Here is a 21,680-nt window from a genome sequence, read left to right as displayed (position 1 = left end):
TTGATATGCCACACCTGTGAGGTGGATGGATTATCTCGGCAAAGGAGAAGTGCTCACTAACACAAATTTGTGAACAATATATGAGAGAAATAGGTCTTTTGTGTACATCGTGTGATCTTTGAGTTCAGCTCATGATAAATAGGGGCAAGCACAAAAGTGTTGCATTTATAATTTTTCTCAGTGTGTATATATTAGGGTTGCACTGATACCGATACTTGTACTCGGGCAAATGCTCCCGATGCTTCACCTGATACCTTTCACATGAAGAGGCTCCCGGAACTCAATGGACAGAGAGGGCGGAGCGCAAGTCCTGGTAGCAGAGGGTAAGCTGGCTGGGGCAGAGGTGTGGATCGCAGCCGCATGTGCCACGCGTCAGAATCAGTGACTCGGGCTGTCAGAATCGTTAACGGAAGTGCCGCCCCGTGTCTCCGTCAGAGACTGCACACAGCGACGCTCATCTTGGTACACCCTGCACTCGGCCTCAGTAAGCCTGCAGTCAGAAGGCGGCAGCAGACATCTAGTTACACCCAGCCCATATAGTTCACTAACTATATGGGCTGGGTGTAACAAGATGTCTGCTGCTGCATTCTGACCAGGCTTACTGAGGCCGAGTGCAGGGTGTACCAAGATGTCATATCATGCCAAGCTGCCAGTAATTATAAGTGCTGCATTTCAGTGTCACTGCCTACCAATGAGCTCCACCTATCATTGCCCATAAGTGCCACCTACCAGTGCTGAAAATCAGTGCCACATACCAGTGCTGCAAATCAGTGCCACATACCAGTGCTGCAAATCAGTGCCCATCAGTAAATGCCACATATCAGTACCCATCAGTGCCAGCCATCAGTGCCCATTAGTCAGTGCCACCTAACAGTGCTGCAAATCAGTGCCCATCAGTAAGCGCCACATATCAGTGTCACCTATCGGTGTCCATCAGTCAGTGCCACATATCAGTGCTGCAAATCAGTGCCCATCAGTAAGTGCCACATATCAGTGCCAGCCGTCAGTGCCCATCAGTCAGTGCCACCTATTAGTGCTGCAAATCAGTGCTCATCAGTAAGCGCCACATAGTGCCAGCTGTCAATGCTGCAAATCAGTGGCCATCGGTCAGTGCCACATACCAGTGCCGCCTAACAGTGTCAGCTCTCAGTGCCAAAACTGTCACTTGACTTTAAAAAAAAAGTATTGGTAATCGGTATCGGCGAGTACTTGGAAAACAAGTATCAGTGCTTGTAATCGGTCTTAAAAAAGTGGTATCGGTGCAACCCTAGTGTGTATGTGTGTATATATAGATAGATATATAGATAGATATATCTATCTATATATCTATCTATCTATCTATCTATCTATCTATCTATCTATCTATCTATCTATCTATCTATCTATCTATCTATCTATATATATATATATATATATATATATATAAAAATACTGCCATCTACTGATAATTTTAATGCATTGTCTGCACATTAGTAAAAAAGGGTTGATTTGCTGCAACAGCAGTTGCTCCATAAATTAGTGAATGAGCAGAAGCAAAATGCAAGCAAAAATGTTGTTTTTTTATTTTCCTTCCATATGATTGGGTATTCTTTGCAAAGTGAAGCTTCATCCCATTTACTAAGCTCTGGAGCAACTGCACTTGCAGGGTGTAACTGCACTTTTCTAAGTGCACAGTCTATTTACCTTTTAGTAAATCAACCCCATAGTTTCTTGCAGAAGGAGGACAGACCAGACGAGTTATATTTACATCACAGCTGCCCACAATGTTTTCAGTGTACTCAAAGGAGTACTAGATCTACTAGAGGTAAATGGACTGTTCACTTTGCAAGTGCAGTTGCACTCTACAAGTGAATTTGCTCCAGAACTTAGTAAATGAGGCGAAGCTTCAAGTTACAAAGAATACCCAATCACATGCAAGGAAATTTTTTTTAAAAAAGCAGCATTTTTGACTGTACATGATTGGATAATGGAGGTAAAAAGAGCTTCCCTTCATTTACTAAGCTCTGGAGAGAATTCCCTTGCAAAGTGCAACTGCACTTGCAAAGTAAAAGTCTATTTCCCTTTAGTAAATCAACCCCAAAGAATCGCTAGTAAATTTAACCATTTCAGCTCTCACACCTGTGTTACTTGTTTGTCGAGCAATAAATTTCCATAGCAACCAAAACTGCCCCTTTACATCAAAAGCGGTTTTAGACCAGCTAGAAAACAGAGATAATAAATTAGAATCACTTGCAGAATTGAGCGATAGTGATTTGTGGGGAAATTCGTCATCAAACACTGAAAGTAACGACAGTGACAATTCTGCAACTGAGCAAATTTCAGTGTTTTTGATTTGATTACATTATTGAATAATGTTTATTATTATTATATTATTATTTGTTATAATTATTTATAGTTATTTATTATATTATAATTTATGATTTTGTGTTTCAAACTTTATCATACCCGGGCTCTCTACTAGACTCTTGTTTGAACAGATTTAAGTGAGTTATTCCTAAGAATTACAGGCCTACAATATAAAACGCCAAATTTTCATGCAAAACATTTTACACTTTGAGCATCAAAAATCTGAAATAATCATACCGCCAGGGAGGTTAATGGTACTTTTTTTTACTCATAACATTGCATCAAAGGCTTGTTTACGCTTGTGTTGGCCCTCTAAAGGGCATTCCACCGTGGATTGCTCTTTAGAAGACATTTGACAGTTGGTGAGGAGGCAATATGTCGTAATACCCAAAAGCCCGCACCACGGGGCCTCAATTGTGTATACTTCACACAGTTGCGGCACAGCCCCCATTCACAGTACTGTCCACCGAACCCAACAGCGAGGAAAATTTATTGCAGTCACAGCATGTGCATACCACCATATGGCTGCCTTTGCAGCTTAGGTTGGGGGCTTAAAAATGCCTCTCAACGTTGTGTTTTTACCTCAAAGCTCATCACTGTGATCTGCAGTTGAAGGAAACAGAATAGATACAAAAGTAACAATATTATCACACTGTGTTAAGGGCAGAAGGACCATTTTTTAAATTTATTTTAAAATGCATTAATAATTATATCTTCAAATTCACTAGAAGCATCTGATGATTACCATTTTTGTGCACTCTGTTATAGTGTTACGTCAAGGGCAGTCCCTGGCACCACGTCCGCCATCACGACCGAGCAGTGGGAGTGTAACCAAGAAGAAGTCTGGTACAGGAAATGGGGAAAATACCAAGTTTGCAACCCCAAGGTAAAATATATATACAGTATGTACAATATATATAAATATATATATTCTATTTTGTAACTTGATCTGTGGTGTTGGGACTAATATATTTCACATATAATTCTGTCTGAGTGAAGAGTTCAAAACAACACTTGGTCCTTTTCCAGTAGCCAGTCTCTTGTTAGGAACCCCAGACGCAATTACAGTGCCTTGAAAAAGTATTCATACCCCTTGACATTTTCCACATTTTGTCGTGTTACAACCAAAAGCATAAATGTATTTTATTGGGATTTTATGTGATAGACCAACATAAATTGGCACATAATTGTGAAGTGGAAGGAAAATGATAAATGGTTTTCAAAATGTTTTACAAATAAATATCTGAAACATGTGGCGTGCATTCAGCTCCCCTGAGTCCACCTTTCAGAACCACTTTTCGCTGCAATTACAGCTACAAGTCTTTTTGGGGATGTCTCTACCAGCTTTGCACATCTAGAGAGTGACATTTTTGCCCATTCCTCTTTGCAAAATAGCTCAAGCTCTGTCAGATTGGATGGAGAGCGTCTGTGAACAGCAATTTTCAAGTCTTGCCACAGATTCTCAAATGGATTTAGGTCTGGACTTTAACTTGGCCATTCTAACACATAGATAGGCTTTGATCAAAACCATTCCATTGTAGCTCTGGCTGTATGTTTAGGGTTGTTGTCCTGCTGGAAGGTGAACCTCCACCCCAGTCTCAAGTCTTTTGCAGACTCTAACAGGTTTTCGTCTAAGATTGCCCTGTATTTGGCTCCATCCATCTTCCCATCAATTCTGACCAACTTCCCTGTCCCTGCTGAAGGAAAGCATCCCCATAACATGATGCTGCCACCACCATGTTCCAGGGTGATGTGCAGTGTTAGTTTTCTGCCACACATAACGTTTTGCTTTTAGGCCAATTTTGGTCTCATCTGACCAGAGCACCTTCTTCCACATGTTTGCTGTGTCCCCCACATGGCTTCTCACAGCTGCAAACAGGACTTCTTATGGCTTTCTTTCAATAATGACTTTCTTCTTGCCACTCTTCCATAAAGGCCAGATTTGTGGAGTGCACGACTAATAGTTGTCCTGTGGACAGATTCTCCCACCTGAGCTGTGGATCTCTGCAGCTCCTCCAGAGTTACCATGGACCTCTTGGCTGCTTCTCTGATTAATACTCTCTTTGCCTTGCCTGTCAGTTTAGGTGGACGGCCATGTCTTGGTAGGTTTACAGTTGTGCCATACTCTTTCCATGATGCATTGAACAGTGCTCCGTGAGACGTTCAAAGCTTGAGATATTTTTTTATAACCTAACCCTGCTTTAAACTTCTCCACAACTTTATCTCTGACCTGTCTGGTGTGTTCCTTAGCCTTCATGACGCTGTTTGTTAACTAAAGTTCTCTAACAAACCTCAGAGGGCTTCACAGAACAGCTGTATTTATACTGAGATTAAATCACACACAGGTGAACTCTATTTACTAATTTGGTGACTTCTGAAGGCAATTGGTTTCACTAGATTTCAGTTAGAGGTATCAGAGTAAAGGGGGCTGAATACAAATGTATGCCACACTTTTCAGACATTTATTTGTAAAAAAGAAAATTAAAAACCATTTATCATTTTCCTTCCACTTCACAATTTTGTGCCACTTTGTGTTGGTCTATCACATAAAATCCCAATAAAATACATTTGCGTTTTTGGTTGTAACATGACAAAATGTGGAAAATTTCAAGGGGTGTGAATACTTTTTTAAGGCACTGTATATCACAACTATGACATTATTATGAATATTTAAGTGGTAATTTTACTCACTTTTTGAAAAACTCAGTGGTAGCATCCATTTTTTTGGTTTGCCAGGTCAAAGTGTATGCATAGGTAACTTTTTTGTGTGTGAGGAAGGGTTTTTTTTTATTGTTATCTATATTGCTGCTGCATAGATTCACTCCTTTTATTTCTCCCGATTGCTACTCTCAGCATGACAGAAAGTGGCGGAAACTCCAAAATGAACCCTTTTGCTGCAGCCATCGTAATGATTACGTAGGTGTCAGCACCTTTTTAAAGTGAGTTTGGCTAGCTTGTAGAAATAAAACTACCTGATCCCTTCTAAAATGTACAGTAACTTTCCACCCCTTTTCTTCCCTGTCTGACCCCCATCTTTTCTTCTGCCATGTTTCCTGAGCTTACCTGTCCCTCTTGGATCCCTGGGGCCTCATCGTGGGTGTCGGGATGGAGAACAACCGTTCATTGATCTGCCCTGTAAGGAGTGAACCTAGAAGTGTTTGGTTCTTAACACTTTCAGGTTCAGAGCTGTCAATCTCCAGGTGTTCTGGTCAGTGAAGAAGCTGATCTATGTCTATGCTTGATTGGCTTCAACAGAGTGCAGAGATGACAGGGGTTACTCTCACTTTCTGTTGCATCGCCAATCAAGTGACCCTTCCCTACTCTATCCAGGAATAAAATGAAAACATTTTGCCTATACATACACTTTACATGAAGATTCAATTCAACAAAACTAAAATCGGTGGGCAAATTTCAATGATCTGCAGTGATCAGAATTGATCTTCCCTGACCTGTCAGAAATGAACTGAAATGTAATTGGTTGATCCTGGTTATTGCACTTCGCAGTTCCTTATTCAATGAACCAACATGGCTCCAGGAAGCTGAAACCTCTGATATTCTTTATTCTTCCTCAGTGTCCGCAAGCTGGTAAAACCCACTCGGTTTGACAAAAAATACCAGGTGTTTGGGGAGAAGAAAGAGGAATCTGAGTAAGTTACTGCAAATGTAGTACTGCAATACGTATGTACTGTCTGTGTCTGCAATTGTCACCTAAAAATGGATCTATTCAGCACCTTATCATTGTAATTTTATTCTCCAGTAATTTTACAGGGATCCTGATGTCACTTCTGTGGGAGAGCAACAATAACCTGCTGTACTTGGCGGAGGTAAATTTTACATTTTTATTGGGCAGATGTACTTTACTAACAGATTAGTTAGTCCCAGCATTCCTTGTCGGGTGCTTGTAGTTGTCGGTGCAGGGTCTGTTTTCAGTGCAGAAGGCTTTTGGTGTAGAAGGTGACCATGCACTACAATGGGTTAAGTACAAAAGGGAAAGATAAAGCTGGGTAGGATTAAAGTGACAGTACAAATAAAAACAGCTAGCCATGGATTGTGTGTAGACATATAGGAAACACAAAGACACTGGCATATAATGCAATTTATTACAACAATTAAATTACACAAGCAGAAAATACTGCACAGCATAGAACATGTCTACTTTTGATTCGTTTTGGATGAAAAAGTTCAAAAAGATTTCACATGCAGACTCAACGCATTTCAAATTTTCTTCTTTAGAGTACATGTGAATAGAATCTAAATGATGCAACCCCAACACTTTTTCTTAAAATACACCAACAGACAGTATGATGCTGGAATTATCATTCAATAGAAAACCTCTATCCCATAGTGAAGGAGTTGCGGGGTAGACTATTGTTCGTCAAATTATGTAGTCTCCAACAGAGTAATCACATAACACCAGTCACTAGATAGTATGTGTCAGATCCTGTGGTACGGGAGATCAGTAATCCACAATGAATCTTCATACAACTATAGGTTTCAAGGAGTGCATCCCCAGCTACCCCTCCATACACAAGAGGCAATAAGTCTCAAGGTAAACTCAAAAGACACCGCGCTTGCTCTATCAAAGCAGCTCACACACAAAGTAAGGAAATTTGTAAACAGTATGGATATAAATAGTGTAGCGCTAGTATTAAATCACAAAAAAAAGGTAAGAATTGCAAGAAGCATAGTATCCAACTTGGACCACCATAAATTTAGAGAGTGGTGCCAAGGAGGATTTGGATAGATCTCTATTCCCCTCACAGAAATCTATAAACCAATAACGGATCAGATTCCAATGGTAATGTCTATGCACCCCATAACTAAATTAAATGAGGTAGTGAAAAAAAGGCAACAAAGAAAATATGCATATAACTATTTGATTCATAACACCATATATCCTAAATAGTACCGGAAAGAGTCTCTATAAATGTCTATTTAAATAGAAATTACAGGTTAAAAAGTCCAACATAGATGTTGATGTTTGTACGCCACATAGGTTGAGAGGAGATGGTATACAATGATGGAGGCTTACCGGAACCGTTGGACTCACAGAGACATATATCCCTTGAGTCAGAAAAGCTTGTGTTGCCACCGGGCAATAGAATGAAGTGTCACGCTAGACCAATACGGAATCCGGATGCTGTATCCAAAGCTCCCAACGACTTTCTTTCTTGTGTGACCAAATTACGTGATGGCTCATAGAAAGTAAGAAAGGGGCCACATAGTATAATACCGTTTAAGAGAGATAAAATTTATTGTGGTAGAAAACTTACATGTTCCATGGTAAAAAAGCGCTTAATTTAAAATTGATGGCAGGCAGTGGAGTCCCGACGCGTTTCGTCTCATTAGACTTCCTCTGGGGTACCTTACCACCGCTGCCATACTTACTTATATATCTACCAAGACCCCCTTTGATGAGAATCCGGCGTGTGCCCCTTGTTTACTTGCACTTCCGGGTGTCGCCAAAATGGCGGCCCCGCGTGCGTTCCAAGCCTCTTTCCACTGGCTTCTATGCGTTCCAACCATCCCTTATACAAAAATAGGGAACAAAAATGTCCATTTATTATCAGGTGGTTGAGTCCTACAGACAATTAATGCCACCAGTGTTGTATAGAGGTAAGGAATACTAATATACTTTGAAGGAAGAAAACCGGATCTCCCTCGGGAAGAGGTTAAAACCGGATGTCCACTCCTCATGACGTGTTTGGCCTCGACTTCCGTCCATATGGAGCGCAAGCTGGATGGCCGTTCGCCGTATGCGTACCACGCCTCAGTGTAGCGGAGGCATGGCGCGATGTCGTCATTGGCGGTACGCTCTTCAACGCATGCGTACCACGTCTCAGTGTAACGGAGGACGCGATGTCGTCATTAGCGGTCCCCTTTCTTAACACGCCTATCGTTTAAACAAAGGTGTTCTAATTGTAAAGTGCGTGGTGTGTATTTAAGGTGTTGACAGCAGTACATAAAGTAAAATATTCATGTTTAATCTTTACTATAGGGCTGTTTGTGCTAAACGTGAAAGCATAACAATCAAATAAAAGTGCAAAAGAAATAAAATCTTAAAGTGACAAGTGTTGATGTGTCCGCATTATTCATGACAGATGTATACATTACACTAAAATGTATACATTACACTGGAATGTCATTAACATCCGCCAAATGGGTGTAATTGATATGTGCTATGTGAATTGAGGGAAAGGGCTGGGATTTTCGACCGATGGAATAATACTACACATAAACCATCTTTTAATTTGTGGGTCTAATGTAGAATTGTGTAAAAAATCAATGTGCAATGTGAAATGAGGGAGAAGCTAGGTTTTAGAACTAATGGAATAATGTTAAATATATACCCATCTCCCAGACTCATGAGTCATAAATATGTAAATATAAAAATCCTGTAGGTTGTAAGAACACAAAAAAGGGGGGTTTAGGCCCAAGACGGATTCTCAATAGGGGGTCCATATTGCACAATTAATTGCACTCAAACATTATAAGATGTACATCCCAAAAAAAAGGAAAGTGTGAAGAATATATATCCAAAAATAGTTAGACATGAATGCAAATACATATTCATGCGTGTAATATATAATCAACTCCCACCAGCTAATAAGCCTTAAAATTAGTAAAAATATTTCAAAGAATTGGGTAATAACTATTCCCTATCCTCTAAAGTGTAATCTAATTAGAACTTCATTATTAACAGCCTTGTTTCCAGAACTAGATATAGTCGTGTTCATTCTACGATTCATTAATAAAGGCGTTAATGTCTAGATCCACATTCATACCCCTTGGGTGAAGAGACTGTAATTCGTGGATCCAGAACATTTCTAAACGGGAAACACCTCTAGTTAGAGCCCCGCCTCTCCATGGGGGGGTGTATTTATCGATTATCATAAACAGTGAGCCAGTAGGGTCACTGTTATGAGCCTCTTTATAGTGTCTCGGGACACTATGTTTTGAATCTCGACTTTTGATGAGGCTAATGTGTTCACTCACTCTTTTCGTGAAGGTTCTGGTTGTTCGACCCACATATTGTTTGCCACATGGGCAAACAATTAAATAAACGACATATCTGGTATTGCATGTGCAGAAGGGTTTAACAGTATACCTCTTCCCTGTGGATGTAGAAGTGAATTCAGTTAGTTTTCTTCTTATTGGTATGTTGTGTCGACACACAACACACTTTTTGCAGGGGTAAAACCCCGTCCAGTCATGGAAGAAAGAAGGACGTACTGGAGGGTTAATGATGTTGGGTGCTACTCGTCCCTGTAAGGATGGTGCTCCTCTAAAGATAATCCTAGCTTGTTCCGGCACTATTTTTCCCAAGACATTGTCTTGTTTCAATACTCCCCAATGTTTTCTCATGATACTCTTGATTTGTTTGTGTTGTATTGAGTATGTAGTTGACAATGCCCATTTATAAGTGGTATCTGGATCTCTTTCTTGTTTGGTTAATAGAAGGGTATTTCTATCTATATTGGTCACTCTTTGCAGCTCAGTGTCAAGATCTGCTTGGTTATACCCTTTATCCAAGAATCTCTGTTTTAAAACCTCAGCTTGTGAAATGAATGTATCCACATCAGTACAATTCCTACGAAGCCTTAAGAATTGGCTCCGAGGAACAGCATTGAGCCAGGAGCTGTGATGACAACTGTCTCTGGGGATAAAACTGTTCCGGTCCGTTGATTTAAAGTAGGTGTTAAACTTAAATTGACCGTCAACAATTTTGATCTCTAAATCTAAAAAATGTATCCCCGTTTTGCTGGCTTCATAAGTGAGGGAGATGCCTCTATTATTCGAGTTCAAATCTTCAAAGAAGTCAGCTAAAGTTTCAAAGGTGCCACTCCATAGGAGGAGGATGTCGTCTATATATCTTGCCCACAGCACCAATGATGTGGTATGGTGGGCATAGACGACATCCTCCTCCCACTTCGCCATAAAGAGGTTCGCAAGGCTTGGAGCGAACTTTGCTCCCATGGCTACACCGCGCTGTTGCAGATAGTAGCGGTGGTTAAACCAAAAGTAGTTGTGTTCCGTTGCGAACTCTAGAAGCTCTATCACGTAGTCACTTTGAAATGATGCTAAAGACTGTTCTTGGTTTAAAAAATGTCTAACTGCTTCTATACCTCTTTGATGTGGTATGCATGTATACAAAGATGCTACATCTGCTGTAGCTAAGATGTAGCCATCCTGTATATTGATGCTCTCCAGAAGTTTAATTGTAGAACCCGTGTCCTTCAAAAAGGAAGGTGTTTTTTTGACTATAGGTTGCAAATAAAAGTCAATGTATTTGCCAATTCGTGAGGTAATAGAGTTGATACCACTCACGATGGGTCTACCTGGAGGGCAGGTCGGATTCTTGTGGATCTTTGGCAAAAAATAGATAGTGGGAATTCTAGGTGCTTTGGGTATCATGAATGCTTTTTCTTTTTTATTTAGAATTCCACAATTATATCCTTTATTTATCAATTTCAAAAGCTGTTTTTTATATGCATTGGTGGGATTATTGGTAAGTTCAGTGTAAGTGCCTGGTTCGTTCAGGATCCGGTACATTTCCTCCTCGTATTTGTCTTTATCTAAGATCACTATACCCCCTCCTTTGTCTGCCGGGCGGACAACTATATTTTTCCGTGCGCACAAAGACTGCAACCCCTTTTTTGATATTGGGGGATGTCTTATGCGTTTCTCGGGTAGTTTTGCAAGATCTTCCAATACCAGATCTCTAAAGATCTTAACAGCAGGTGCCATAGGAACAGGGGGGGTTAAACAGAGAAGGATTAGAAAGTCCGGAGTGCACAGTCCCTGAAGTGGCTGCTGGGTAATCCGTCCTCATGGGGTTAGTGACAAGATATCTCTGTATGTTTATTTTGCGTATATATTTATGAACATCTATGTATGTATGAAATTTATTTAGTTTATTTGGTGGGGCATACTTCAAACCTTTGTCTAGTACTGATATTTCTCCTTGGGATAGTGGCTGGGTACTCAAATTGAATATACCTTGCCCTGCTACACTTTTTTTCTCTTTCCTCCTCTGTAATTTCCTGCCTCCCCGACATCCTCTCTTTGGTCTGGACCTCGTTTTCTGGGGTAGCGGTCTTCGTGAAAACCCTGATTGTCATAGGAGTTGGAACCATATGTGTATGAGTGATCTCTATAGTTACTCCCTCTATCTCTAGAGCTATGTAGGTCTCTAAGAGGTGAATACCGATTATGGGTGGGGAGTGGGGAAGGAGGATAGTGGTAATATGAATTTTCCCTATAATTGGGATCATGCCATGTCCTTTGTCCTTCCACAGGGCGACGGGACGACTGGTCCTCGTAGTTTTGGCGAGGCAGGCTATCGTATTCACGACGCGAATGAACATCTTGACGTTGGTTGTCTCATCAAAAGTCGAGATTCAAAACATAGTGTCCCGAGACACTATAAAGAGGCTCATAACAGTGACCCTACTGGCTCACTGTTTATGATAATCGATAAATACACCCCCCCATGGAGAGGCGGGGCTCTAACTAGAGGTGTTTCCCGTTTAGAAATGTTCTGGATCCACGAATTACAGTCTCTTCACCCAAGGGGTATGAATGTGGATCTAGACATTAACGCCTTTATTAATGAATCGTAGAATGAACACGACTATATCTAGTTCTGGAAACAAGGCTGTTAATAATGAAGTTCTAATTAGATTACACTTTAGAGGATAGGGAATAGTTATTACCCAATTCTTTGAAATATTTTTACTAATTTTAAGGCTTATTAGCTGGTGGGAGTTGATTATATATTACACGCATGAATATGTATTTGCATTCATGTCTAACTATTTTTGGATATATATTCTTCACACTTTCCTTTTTTTTGGGATGTACATCTTATAATGTTTGAGTGCAATTAATTGTGCAATATGGACCCCCTATTGAGAATCCGTCTTGGGCCTAAACCCCCCTTTTTTGTGTTCTTACAACCTACAGGATTTTTATATTTACATATTTATGACTCATGAGTCTGGGAGATGGGTATATATTTAACATTATTCCATTAGTTCTAAAACCTAGCTTCTCCCTCATTTCACATTGCACATTGATTTTTTACACAATTCTACATTAGACCCACAAATTAAAAGATGGTTTATGTGTAGTATTATTCCATCGGTCGAAAATCCCAGCCCTTTCCCTCAATTCACATAGCACATATCAATTACACCCATTTGGCGGATGTTAATGACATTCCAGTGTAATGTATACATTTTAGTGTAATGTATACATCTGTCATGAATAATGCGGACACATCAACACTTGTCACTTTAAGATTTTATTTCTTTTGCACTTTTATTTGATTGTTATGCTTTCACGTTTAGCACAAACAGCCCTATAGTAAAGATTAAACATGAATATTTTACTTTATGTACTGCTGTCAACACCTTAAATACACACCACGCACTTTACAATTAGAACACCTTTGTTTAAACGATAGGCGTGTTAAGAAAGGGGACCGCTAATGACGACATCGCGTCCTCCGTTACACTGAGACGTGGTACGCATGCGTTGAAGAGCGTACCGCCAATGACGACATCGCGCCATGCCTCCGCTACACTGAGGCGTGGTACGCATACGGCGAACGGCCATCCAGCTTGCGCTCCATATGGACGGAAGTCGAGGCCAAACGCGTCATGAGGAGTGGACATCCGGTTTTAACCTCTTCCCGAGGGAGATCCGGTTTTCTTCCTTCAAAGTATATTAGTATTCCTTACCTCTATACAACACTGGTGGCATTAATTATCTGTAGGACTCAACCACCTGATAATAAATGGACATTTTTGTTCCCTATTTTTGTATAAGGGATGGTTGGAACGCATAGAAGCCAGTGGAAAGAGGCTTGGAACGCACGCGGGGCCGCCATTTTGGCGACACCCGGAAGTGCAAGTAAACAAGGGGCACACGCCGGATTCTCATCAAAGGGGGTCTTGGTAGATATATAAGTAAGTATGGCAGCGGTGGTAAGGTACCCCAGAGGAAGTCTAATGAGACGAAACGCGTCGGGACTCCACTGCCTGCCATCAATTTTAAATTAAGCGCTTTTTTACCATGGAACATGTAAGTTTTCTACCACAATAAATTTTATCTCTCTTAAACGGTATTATACTATGTGGCCCCTTTCTTACTTTCTATGAGCCATCACGTAATTTGGTCACACAAGAAAGAAAGTCGTTGGGAGCTTTGGATACAGCATCCGGATTCCGTATTGGTCTAGCGTGACACTTCATTCTATTGCCCGGTGGCAACACAAGCTTTTCTGACTCAAGGGATATATGTCTCTGTGAGTCCAACGGTTCCGGTAAGCCTCCATCATTGTATACCATCTCCTCTCAACCTATGTGGCGTACAAACATCAACATCTATGTTGGACTTTTTAACCTGTAATTTCTATTTAAATAGACATTTATAGAGACTCTTTCCGGTACTATTTAGGATATATGGTGTTATGAATCAAATAGTTATATGCATATTTTCTTTGTTGCCTTTTTTTCACTACCTCATTTAATTTAGTTATGGGGTGCATAGACATTACCTTTGGAATCTGATCCGTTATTGGTTTATAGATTTCTGTGAGGGGAATAGAGATCTATCCAAATCCTCCTTGGCACCACTCTCTAAATTTATGGTGGTCCAAGTTGGATACTATGCTTCTTGCAATTCTTACCTTTTTTTTGTGATTTAATACTAGCGCTACACTATTTATATCCAATAAGTCTCAAGGTAATTACATTTAAAGTGTTCTTAAACCCACAGCAGTAAAATCAGACTGTATATGCAGTAAAGCATGCTATTACATTATATTATTATAAAATTATTACACTTCCATGTTGTCTGTACTGTTGGAGACCAGATATAGTAAATGCAGGGTCCTGGGTTTGGTAACACTTTAAGAATGGGATTAAAGTGAACCTCTGATTTTCTATGCAGAACGAAAAAACAGGTTCATTCTCTCTCACCCAACCAGCAACACATAATTATATTTCCTTTGCTCCTCTGCCACCTCCTTCCAACGCTGGGAGAAGAAGAAGCTTGTGACATCTCTAGTGCTTGATGATTGGCCTAGCACTGTTGCATAGAGTCACAGTCTCCTCCATACAGTATATGGGGGTATTAGGTGTGTTCTTCTCCGAAAGCCAAATGGGGCATTGAGAGAGCACAAGAAAGGTGAGCACATACTGCTTACCAGGGCTTTTTTTCTCAGAGAATAGGTGCAGGAACTCAACCATGCCCGCCACACACATATACCTGCCAAATGGCATCAAATAGTAGCTCTTCCCTCTGCATACAACCACCTCCCTCCACTGCTCTCATCTTCCCCCCCTCCTTAAAAGCTCCACCATCTGTCATATGTCTTACCTTTGTTGCAATATTAAGCTGAAAAACCTATCCGGCTGTAGTACCTCCCAGCATACTATACTACAGTCACTTGCAAGGGAGATTATGCAGTAGGAGCATCAACAACTGGTCACCAGGGAAAAAAATGGAAACCACAGAGGGTGCAGCCTACCACGCACCCTCTCTTGCCCATGACTACACTGAACCCTGGGCACCTGTTCTGTATCTCCCTTGTCTCTGTCTGGCACTGAGTGGGATATGCGCAGATCTGACCTGTGGGAGCTACTGGCAGATAAGCTATGACTCGTTAACACAGAAGCTGGACTTCAGTCCAAGTTACATAGTTGCATAGTTAGTCAGGTTGAAAAAAGACACAAGTCCATCCAGTTCAACCTTAAAAACAATAAATAAATAAAATAAAAAACATCGTACAATCCAATATACCCAATTGTATACCCTCAGTTGATCCAGAGGAAGGCAAAAAACCCCAGCAGAGCATGCTCCAATTTGCTACAGCAGGGGAAAAAATTCCTTCCTGATCCCCCAAGAGGCAATCAGATTTTCCCTGGATCAACTTTACCTATAAATGTTAGTACCCAGTTATATTATGTACATTTAGGAAAGTATCCAGGCCTTTCTTAAAGCAATCTACTGAGCTGGCCAGAACCACCTCTGTCGGGAGTCTATTCCACATTTTCACAGCTCTTACTGTGAAGAAACCTTTGCGTATTTGGAGATGAAATCTCTTTTCCTCTAGACGTAAAGAGCGCCCCCGTGTCCTCTGGGTTGACCGTAAAGAGAATAACTCAACACCAAGATCACTATATGGACCCCTTATATATTTGAACATGTTGATCATATCCCCCCTTATTCTCCTCTTCTCAGGAGTGAATAAATTCAGTTCCTCTAATCTTTCCTCATAGCTGAGCTCCTCCATGCCTCTTATCAGTTTGGTTGCCCTTCTCTGCACTTTCTCCAGTTCCCCGATATCCTTTTTGAGAACTGGTGCCCAAAACTGAACTGCATATTCCAGATGAGGTCTTACTAATGATTTGTAGAGGGGCAAAATTATCTCTCTCTCTCTCTAGAGTCCATACCTCTCTTAATACAAGAAAGGACTTTGCTCACTTTGGAAACCGCAGCTTGGCATTGCATGCTATTATTGAGCTTATGATCCACCAAAACCCCCAGATCCTTCTCCACCATTGATTCCCCCAGTTGTACTCCCCCTAGCATGTATGATGCATGCATATTCTTAGCCCCCAAGTGCATAACTTTACATTTATCAACATTAAACCTCATCTGCCACATAGTCGCCCAATCAGACAGTGCATTGAGGTCGGCTTGTAAATTGGAGACATCCTGTAAGGACGTATAGCTTGGTGTCATCTGCAAAGACAGAAATGTTACTTTTGATCCCAGTCCCTATATCATTTATAAAGATATTAAAAAGTAAGGGTCCCAGCACTGAACCTTGGGGTTCACCACTGATAACCTTAGACCATTCAGAGTAAGAATCATTAACCACTACTCTCTGAATTCTGTCTTTTAGCCAGTTTTCTATCCATTTACAAACTGATATTTCCAAGCCTGTAGACTTTACCTTACACATGAGCCGTGTGTGGGGAACTGTGTCGAACGCTTTTGCAAAATCCAAGTATACCACATCCACAGCCACCCCTCTATCCAAGGTTTTACTTACCTCTTCATAAAAAGAAATCAGGTTTGTCTGACAACTTCTGTCTTTCATGAATCCATGCTGTCTGTTGCTTAACCACTTGACGACCGCCTCACGCCGATGTACGTCGGCAAAGTGGCACGGACAGGCAAAATCACGTACAGGGTACGTGATTTGCCTTCCGCGGGTGGGGGGTCCGATCGGACCCCCCCCCGGTGCCCGAGGCGGTCGTCTTTTGTCCAGCGGCGATCGGTGATGAGGGGGAGACCATCCGTTCGTGGCCCCCCCCTCGCGATCGCCGCCGGCCAATGAAAACACTCCTTTGCTGCTGTATGCTAAACAGCAGCAAAGGAAGTGATGTCATCTCCCCTCGGGTCGGTATTTTCCGTTCCGGCCCGAGGGGAGAAGACATCTATGTGAGTGCACAACACACACACACACAGTAGAACATGCCAGGCACACAAAACACTCCGATCCCCCCCCCGATCGCCCCCCGATCCCCCCCCAATCACCCCCCCCCCCCTGTCACAAACTGACACCAGCAGTTTTTTTTTTTTTTTCTGATTACTGCATAGTGTCAGTTTGTGACAGTTACAGTGTTGGGACAGTTAGTATTACCCCCCTTTAGGTCTAGGGTACCCCCCTAACCCCCCCTAATAAAGTTTTAACCCCTTGATCACCCCCTGTCACCAGTGTTGCTAAGCGATCATTTTTCTGATCGCTGTATTAGTGTCGCTGGTGACGCTAGTTAGTGAGGTAAATATTTAGGTTCGCCGTCAGCGTTTTATAGAGACAGGGACCCCCATATACTACCTAATAAATGTTTTAACCCCTTGATTGCCCCCTAGTTAACCCTTTCACCACTGATCACCGTATAACCGTTACGGATGACGCTGGTTATTTCGTTTATTTTTTATAGTGTCAGGGCACCCGCCGTTTATTACCAAATAAAGGTTTAGCCCCCTGATCGCCCGGCGGTGATATGCGTCGCCCCAGGCAGCGTCAGATTAGCGCCAGTACCGCTAACACCCACGCATGCAGCATACGCCTCCCTTAGTGGTATAGTATCTGTACGGATCAATATCTGATCCGATCAGATCTATACTAGCGTCCCCAGCAGTTTAGGGTTCCCAAAAACGCAGTGTTAGCGGGATCAGCCCAGATACCTACTAGCACCTGCGTTTTGTGCCTCCGCCCAGCCCACCTAAGTGCAGTATCGATCGATCACTGTCACTTACAAAACACTAAACGCATAACTGCAGCGTTCACAGAGTCAGGCCTGATCCCTGCGATCGCTAACAGTTTTTTTGGTAGCATTTTGGTGAACTGGCAAGCACCAGCCCCAGGCGTCAGGTTAGCGCCAGTACCGCTAACACCCACGCACGCAGCATACGCCTCCCTTAGTGGTATAGTATCTGAACGGATCAATATCTGATCCGATCAGATCTATACTAGCGTCCCCAGCAGTTTAGGGTTCCCAAAAACGCAGTGTTAGCGGAATCAGCCCAGATACCTGCTAGCACCTGCGTTTTGCCCCTCCGCCCGGCCCAGCCCAGCCCACCCAAGTGCAGTATCGATCGATCACTGACACTTACAAAACACTAAACGCATAACTGCAGCGTTCGCAGAGTCAGGCCTGATCCCTGCGATCGCTAACAGTTTTTTTTGTAGCGTTTTGGTGAACTGGCAAGCACCAGCCCCAGGCAGCGTCAGATTAGCGCCAGTACCGCTAACACCCACGCACGCACCGTACACCTCCCTTAGTGGTATAGTATCTGAACGGATCAATATCTGATCCGATCAGATCTATACTAGCGTCACCAGCAGTTTAGGGTTCCCAAAAACGCAGTGTTAGCGGGATCAGCCCAGATACCTGCTAGCACCTGCGTTTTGCCCCTCCGCCCGGCCCGGCCCAGCCCACCCAAGTGCAGTATCGATCGATCACTGACACTTACAAAACACTAAACACATAACTGCAGCGTTCGCAGAGTCAGGCCTGATCCCTGCGATCGCTAACGTTTTTTGGTAGCGTTTTGGTGAACTGGCAAGCGCCAGCGGCCTAGTACACCCCGGTCGTAGTCAAACCAGCACTGCAGTAACACTTGGTGACGTGGCGAGTCCCATAAGTGCAGTTCAAGCTGGTGAGGTGGCAAGCACAAGTAGTGTCCCACTGCCACCAAGAAGACAAACACAGGCCCGTCGTGCCCATAGTGCCCTTCCTGCTGCATTCGCCAATCCTAATTGGGAACCCACCGCTTCTGCAGCGCCCGTACTTCCCCCATTCACATCCCCAACCAAATGCAGTCGGCTGCATGAGAGGCATTTTTATGTCCTCCCGAGTACCCCTACCCAACGAACCCCCCCCAAAAAGATGTTGTGTCTGCAGCAAACGCGGATATAGGCGTGACACCCGCTATTATTGTCCCTCCTGTCCTGACAATCCTGGTCTTTGCATTGGTGAATGTTTTGAACGCTACCATTCACTAGTTGAGTATTAGCGTAGGGTACAGCATTGCACAGACTAGGCACACTTTCACAGGGTCTCCCAAGATGCCATCGCATTTTGAGAGACCCGAACCTGGAACCGGTTACAGTTATAAAAGTTAGTTACAAAAAAAGTGTAAAAAAAAAAAAAAAATATGAAATAAAAAAAAATAGTTGTTGTTTTATTGTTCTCTCTCTCTCTATTCTCTCTCTCTATTGTTCTGCTCTTTTTTACTGTATTCTATTCTGCAATGTTTTATTGTTATTGTTATTGTTATTATGTTTTATCATGTTTGTTTTTCAGGTGTGTAATTATTTACACTTTACTGTGCTTTATTGTTAACCATTGTTAACCATTTTTTTGTCTTCAGGTACGCCATTCACGACTTTGAGTGGTTATACCAGAACGATGCCTGCAGGTTTAGGTATCATCTTGGTATCATTCTTTTCAGCCAGCGGTCGGCTTTCATGTAAAAGCAATCCTAGCGGCTAATTAGCCTCTAGACTGCTTTTACAAGCCGTGGGAGGGAATGCCCCCCCCCCCCCCCCACCGTCTTCCGTGTTTTTCTCTGGCTCTCCTGTCTCAACAGGGAACCTGAGAATGCAGCCGGTGATTCAGCCAGCTGACCATAGAGCTGATCAGAGACCAGAGTGGCTCCAAACATCTCTATGGCCTAAGAAACCGGAAGCTACGAGTATTTCATGACTTAGATTTCGCCGGATGTAAATAGCGCCATTGGGAAATTGGGGAAGCATTTTATCACACCGATCTTGGTGTGGTCAGATGCTTTGAGGGCAGAGGAGAGATCTAGGGTCTAATAGACCACAATTTTTTCAAAAAAGAGTACCTGTCACTACCTATTGCTATCATAGGGGATATTTACATTCCCCGAGATAACAATAAAAATGATTAAAAAAAAAAAATATGAAAGGAACAGTTTAAAAGTAAGATTAAAAAAGCAAAAAAATAATAAAGAAAAAAAAAAAAAAAAAAAAAAACACCCCTGTCGCCCCCTGCTCTCGCGCTAAGGCGAACGCAAGCGGCGGTCTGTCGTCAAACATAAACAGCAATTGCACCATGCATGTGAGGTATCACCGCGAAGGCCAGATCGAGTGCAGTAATTTTTCCAGTAGACCTCCTCTGTAAATCTAAAGTGGTAACCTGTAAAGGCTTTTGAAGGCTTTTAAACATGTATTTATTTTGTTGCCACTGCACGTTTGTGCGCAATTTTAAAGCATGTCATGTTTGGTATCCATGTACTCGGCCTAAGATCATCTTTTTTATTTCATCAAACATTTGGGCAATATAGCGTGTTTTAGTGCATTAAAATTTAAAAAAGTGTGTTTTTTCCCCAAAAAATGCGTTTGAAAAATCGCTGCGCAATTACTGTGTGAAAAAAAAAAATGAAACACCCACCATTTTAATCTGTAGGGCATTTGCTTTAAAAAAATATATAATGTTTGGGGGTTCAAAGTAATTTTTTTGCAAAAAAAAAAAACTTTTTCATGTAAACAATAAGTGTCAGAAAGGGCTTTGTCTTCAAGTGGTTAGAAGAGTGGGTGATGTGTGACATAAGCTTCTAAATGTTGTGCATAAAATGCCAGGACAGTTCAAAACCCCCCCAAATGACCCCATTTTGGAAAGTAGACACCCCAAGCTATTTGCTGAGAGGCATGTCGAGTCCATGGAATATTTTATATTGCGACACAAGTTGCGGGAAAGAGACAAATTTTTTTTTTTTTTTTTTTTTTTTTTGCACAAAGTTGTCACTAAATGATATATTGCTCAAACATGCCATGGGAATATGTGAAATTACACCCCAAAATACATTCTGCTGCTTCTCCTGAGTACGGGGATACCACATGTGTGAGACTTTTTGGGAGCCTAGCCGCGTACGGGACCCCGAAAACCAACCACCGCCTTCAGGCTTTCTAAGGGCGTGAATTTTTGATTTCACTCTTCACTGCCTATCACAGTTTCGGAGGCCATGGAATGCCCAGGTGGCACAAAACCCCCCCAAATGACCCCATTTTGGAAAGTAGACACCCCAAGCTATTTGCTGAGAGGTATAGTGAGTATTTTGCAGACCTCACTTTTTGTCACAAAGTTTTGAAAATTGAAAAAAGAAAAAAAAAAAATGTTTTTTCTTGTCTTTCTTCATTTTCAAAAACAAATGAGAGCTGCAAAATACTCACCATGCCTTTCAGCAAATAGCTTGGGGTGTCTACTTTCCAAAATGGGGTCATTTGGGGGGGGGTTTGTGCCACCTGGGCATTCCATGGCCTCCGAAACTGTGATAGGCAGTAAAGAGTGAAATCAAAAATTTTCACCCTTAGAAATCCTGAAGGCAGTGATTGGTTTTCGGGGTCCAGTACGCGGCTAGGCTCCCAAAAAGTCCCACACATGTGGTATCCCCATACTCAGGAGAAGCAGCTAAATGTATTTTGGGGTGCAATTCCACATATGCCCATGGCCTGTGTGAGCAATATATCATTTAGTGACAACTTTATGAAAAAAAAAAAAAAAAAAAAAAAAAAGTGTCACTTTCCCGCAACTTGTGTCAAAATATAAAATATTCCATGGACTCAATATGCCTCTCAGCAAATAGCTTGGGGTGTCTACTTTCCAAAATGGGGTCATTTTGGGGGGTTTTGTGCCACCTGGGCATTCCATGGCCTCCGAAACTGTGATAGGCAGTGAAGAGTGAAAGCAAAAATTTACACCCTTAGAAATCCTGAAGGCGGTGATTGGTTTTCGGGGCCCCGTACGCGGCTAGGCTCCCAAAAAGTCCCACACATGTGGTAT

At 42.0% G+C, this 21,680-nt stretch overlaps 1 protein-coding gene across 1 annotated transcript in view; it reads left to right on the top strand.

The window, feature by feature from the left end:
- Nucleotides 1–21,680, top strand: part of CCDC180 (coiled-coil domain containing 180) — a 150,296-nt gene that overhangs the window by 110,843 nt on the left and 17,773 nt on the right. The window contains exons 28-30 of the mRNA XM_073600566.1: nt 3,115–3,232; nt 5,919–5,993; nt 6,104–6,170. Coding sequence (XP_073456667.1) covers nt 3,115–3,232; nt 5,919–5,993; nt 6,104–6,170 — 260 coding nt within the window. The remainder of the gene's footprint in view (nt 1–3,114; nt 3,233–5,918; nt 5,994–6,103; nt 6,171–21,680) is intronic.

Source organism: Aquarana catesbeiana, linkage group LG09 (genome assembly GCF_042186555.1).
Source record: "Aquarana catesbeiana isolate 2022-GZ linkage group LG09, ASM4218655v1, whole genome shotgun sequence".
NCBI classification, from domain to species: domain Eukaryota; kingdom Metazoa; phylum Chordata; class Amphibia; order Anura; family Ranidae; genus Aquarana; species Aquarana catesbeiana.
The sequence above is the reverse complement of the archived record's forward strand: the minus strand, read 5'-3'. Positions and strand labels throughout refer to the sequence as shown.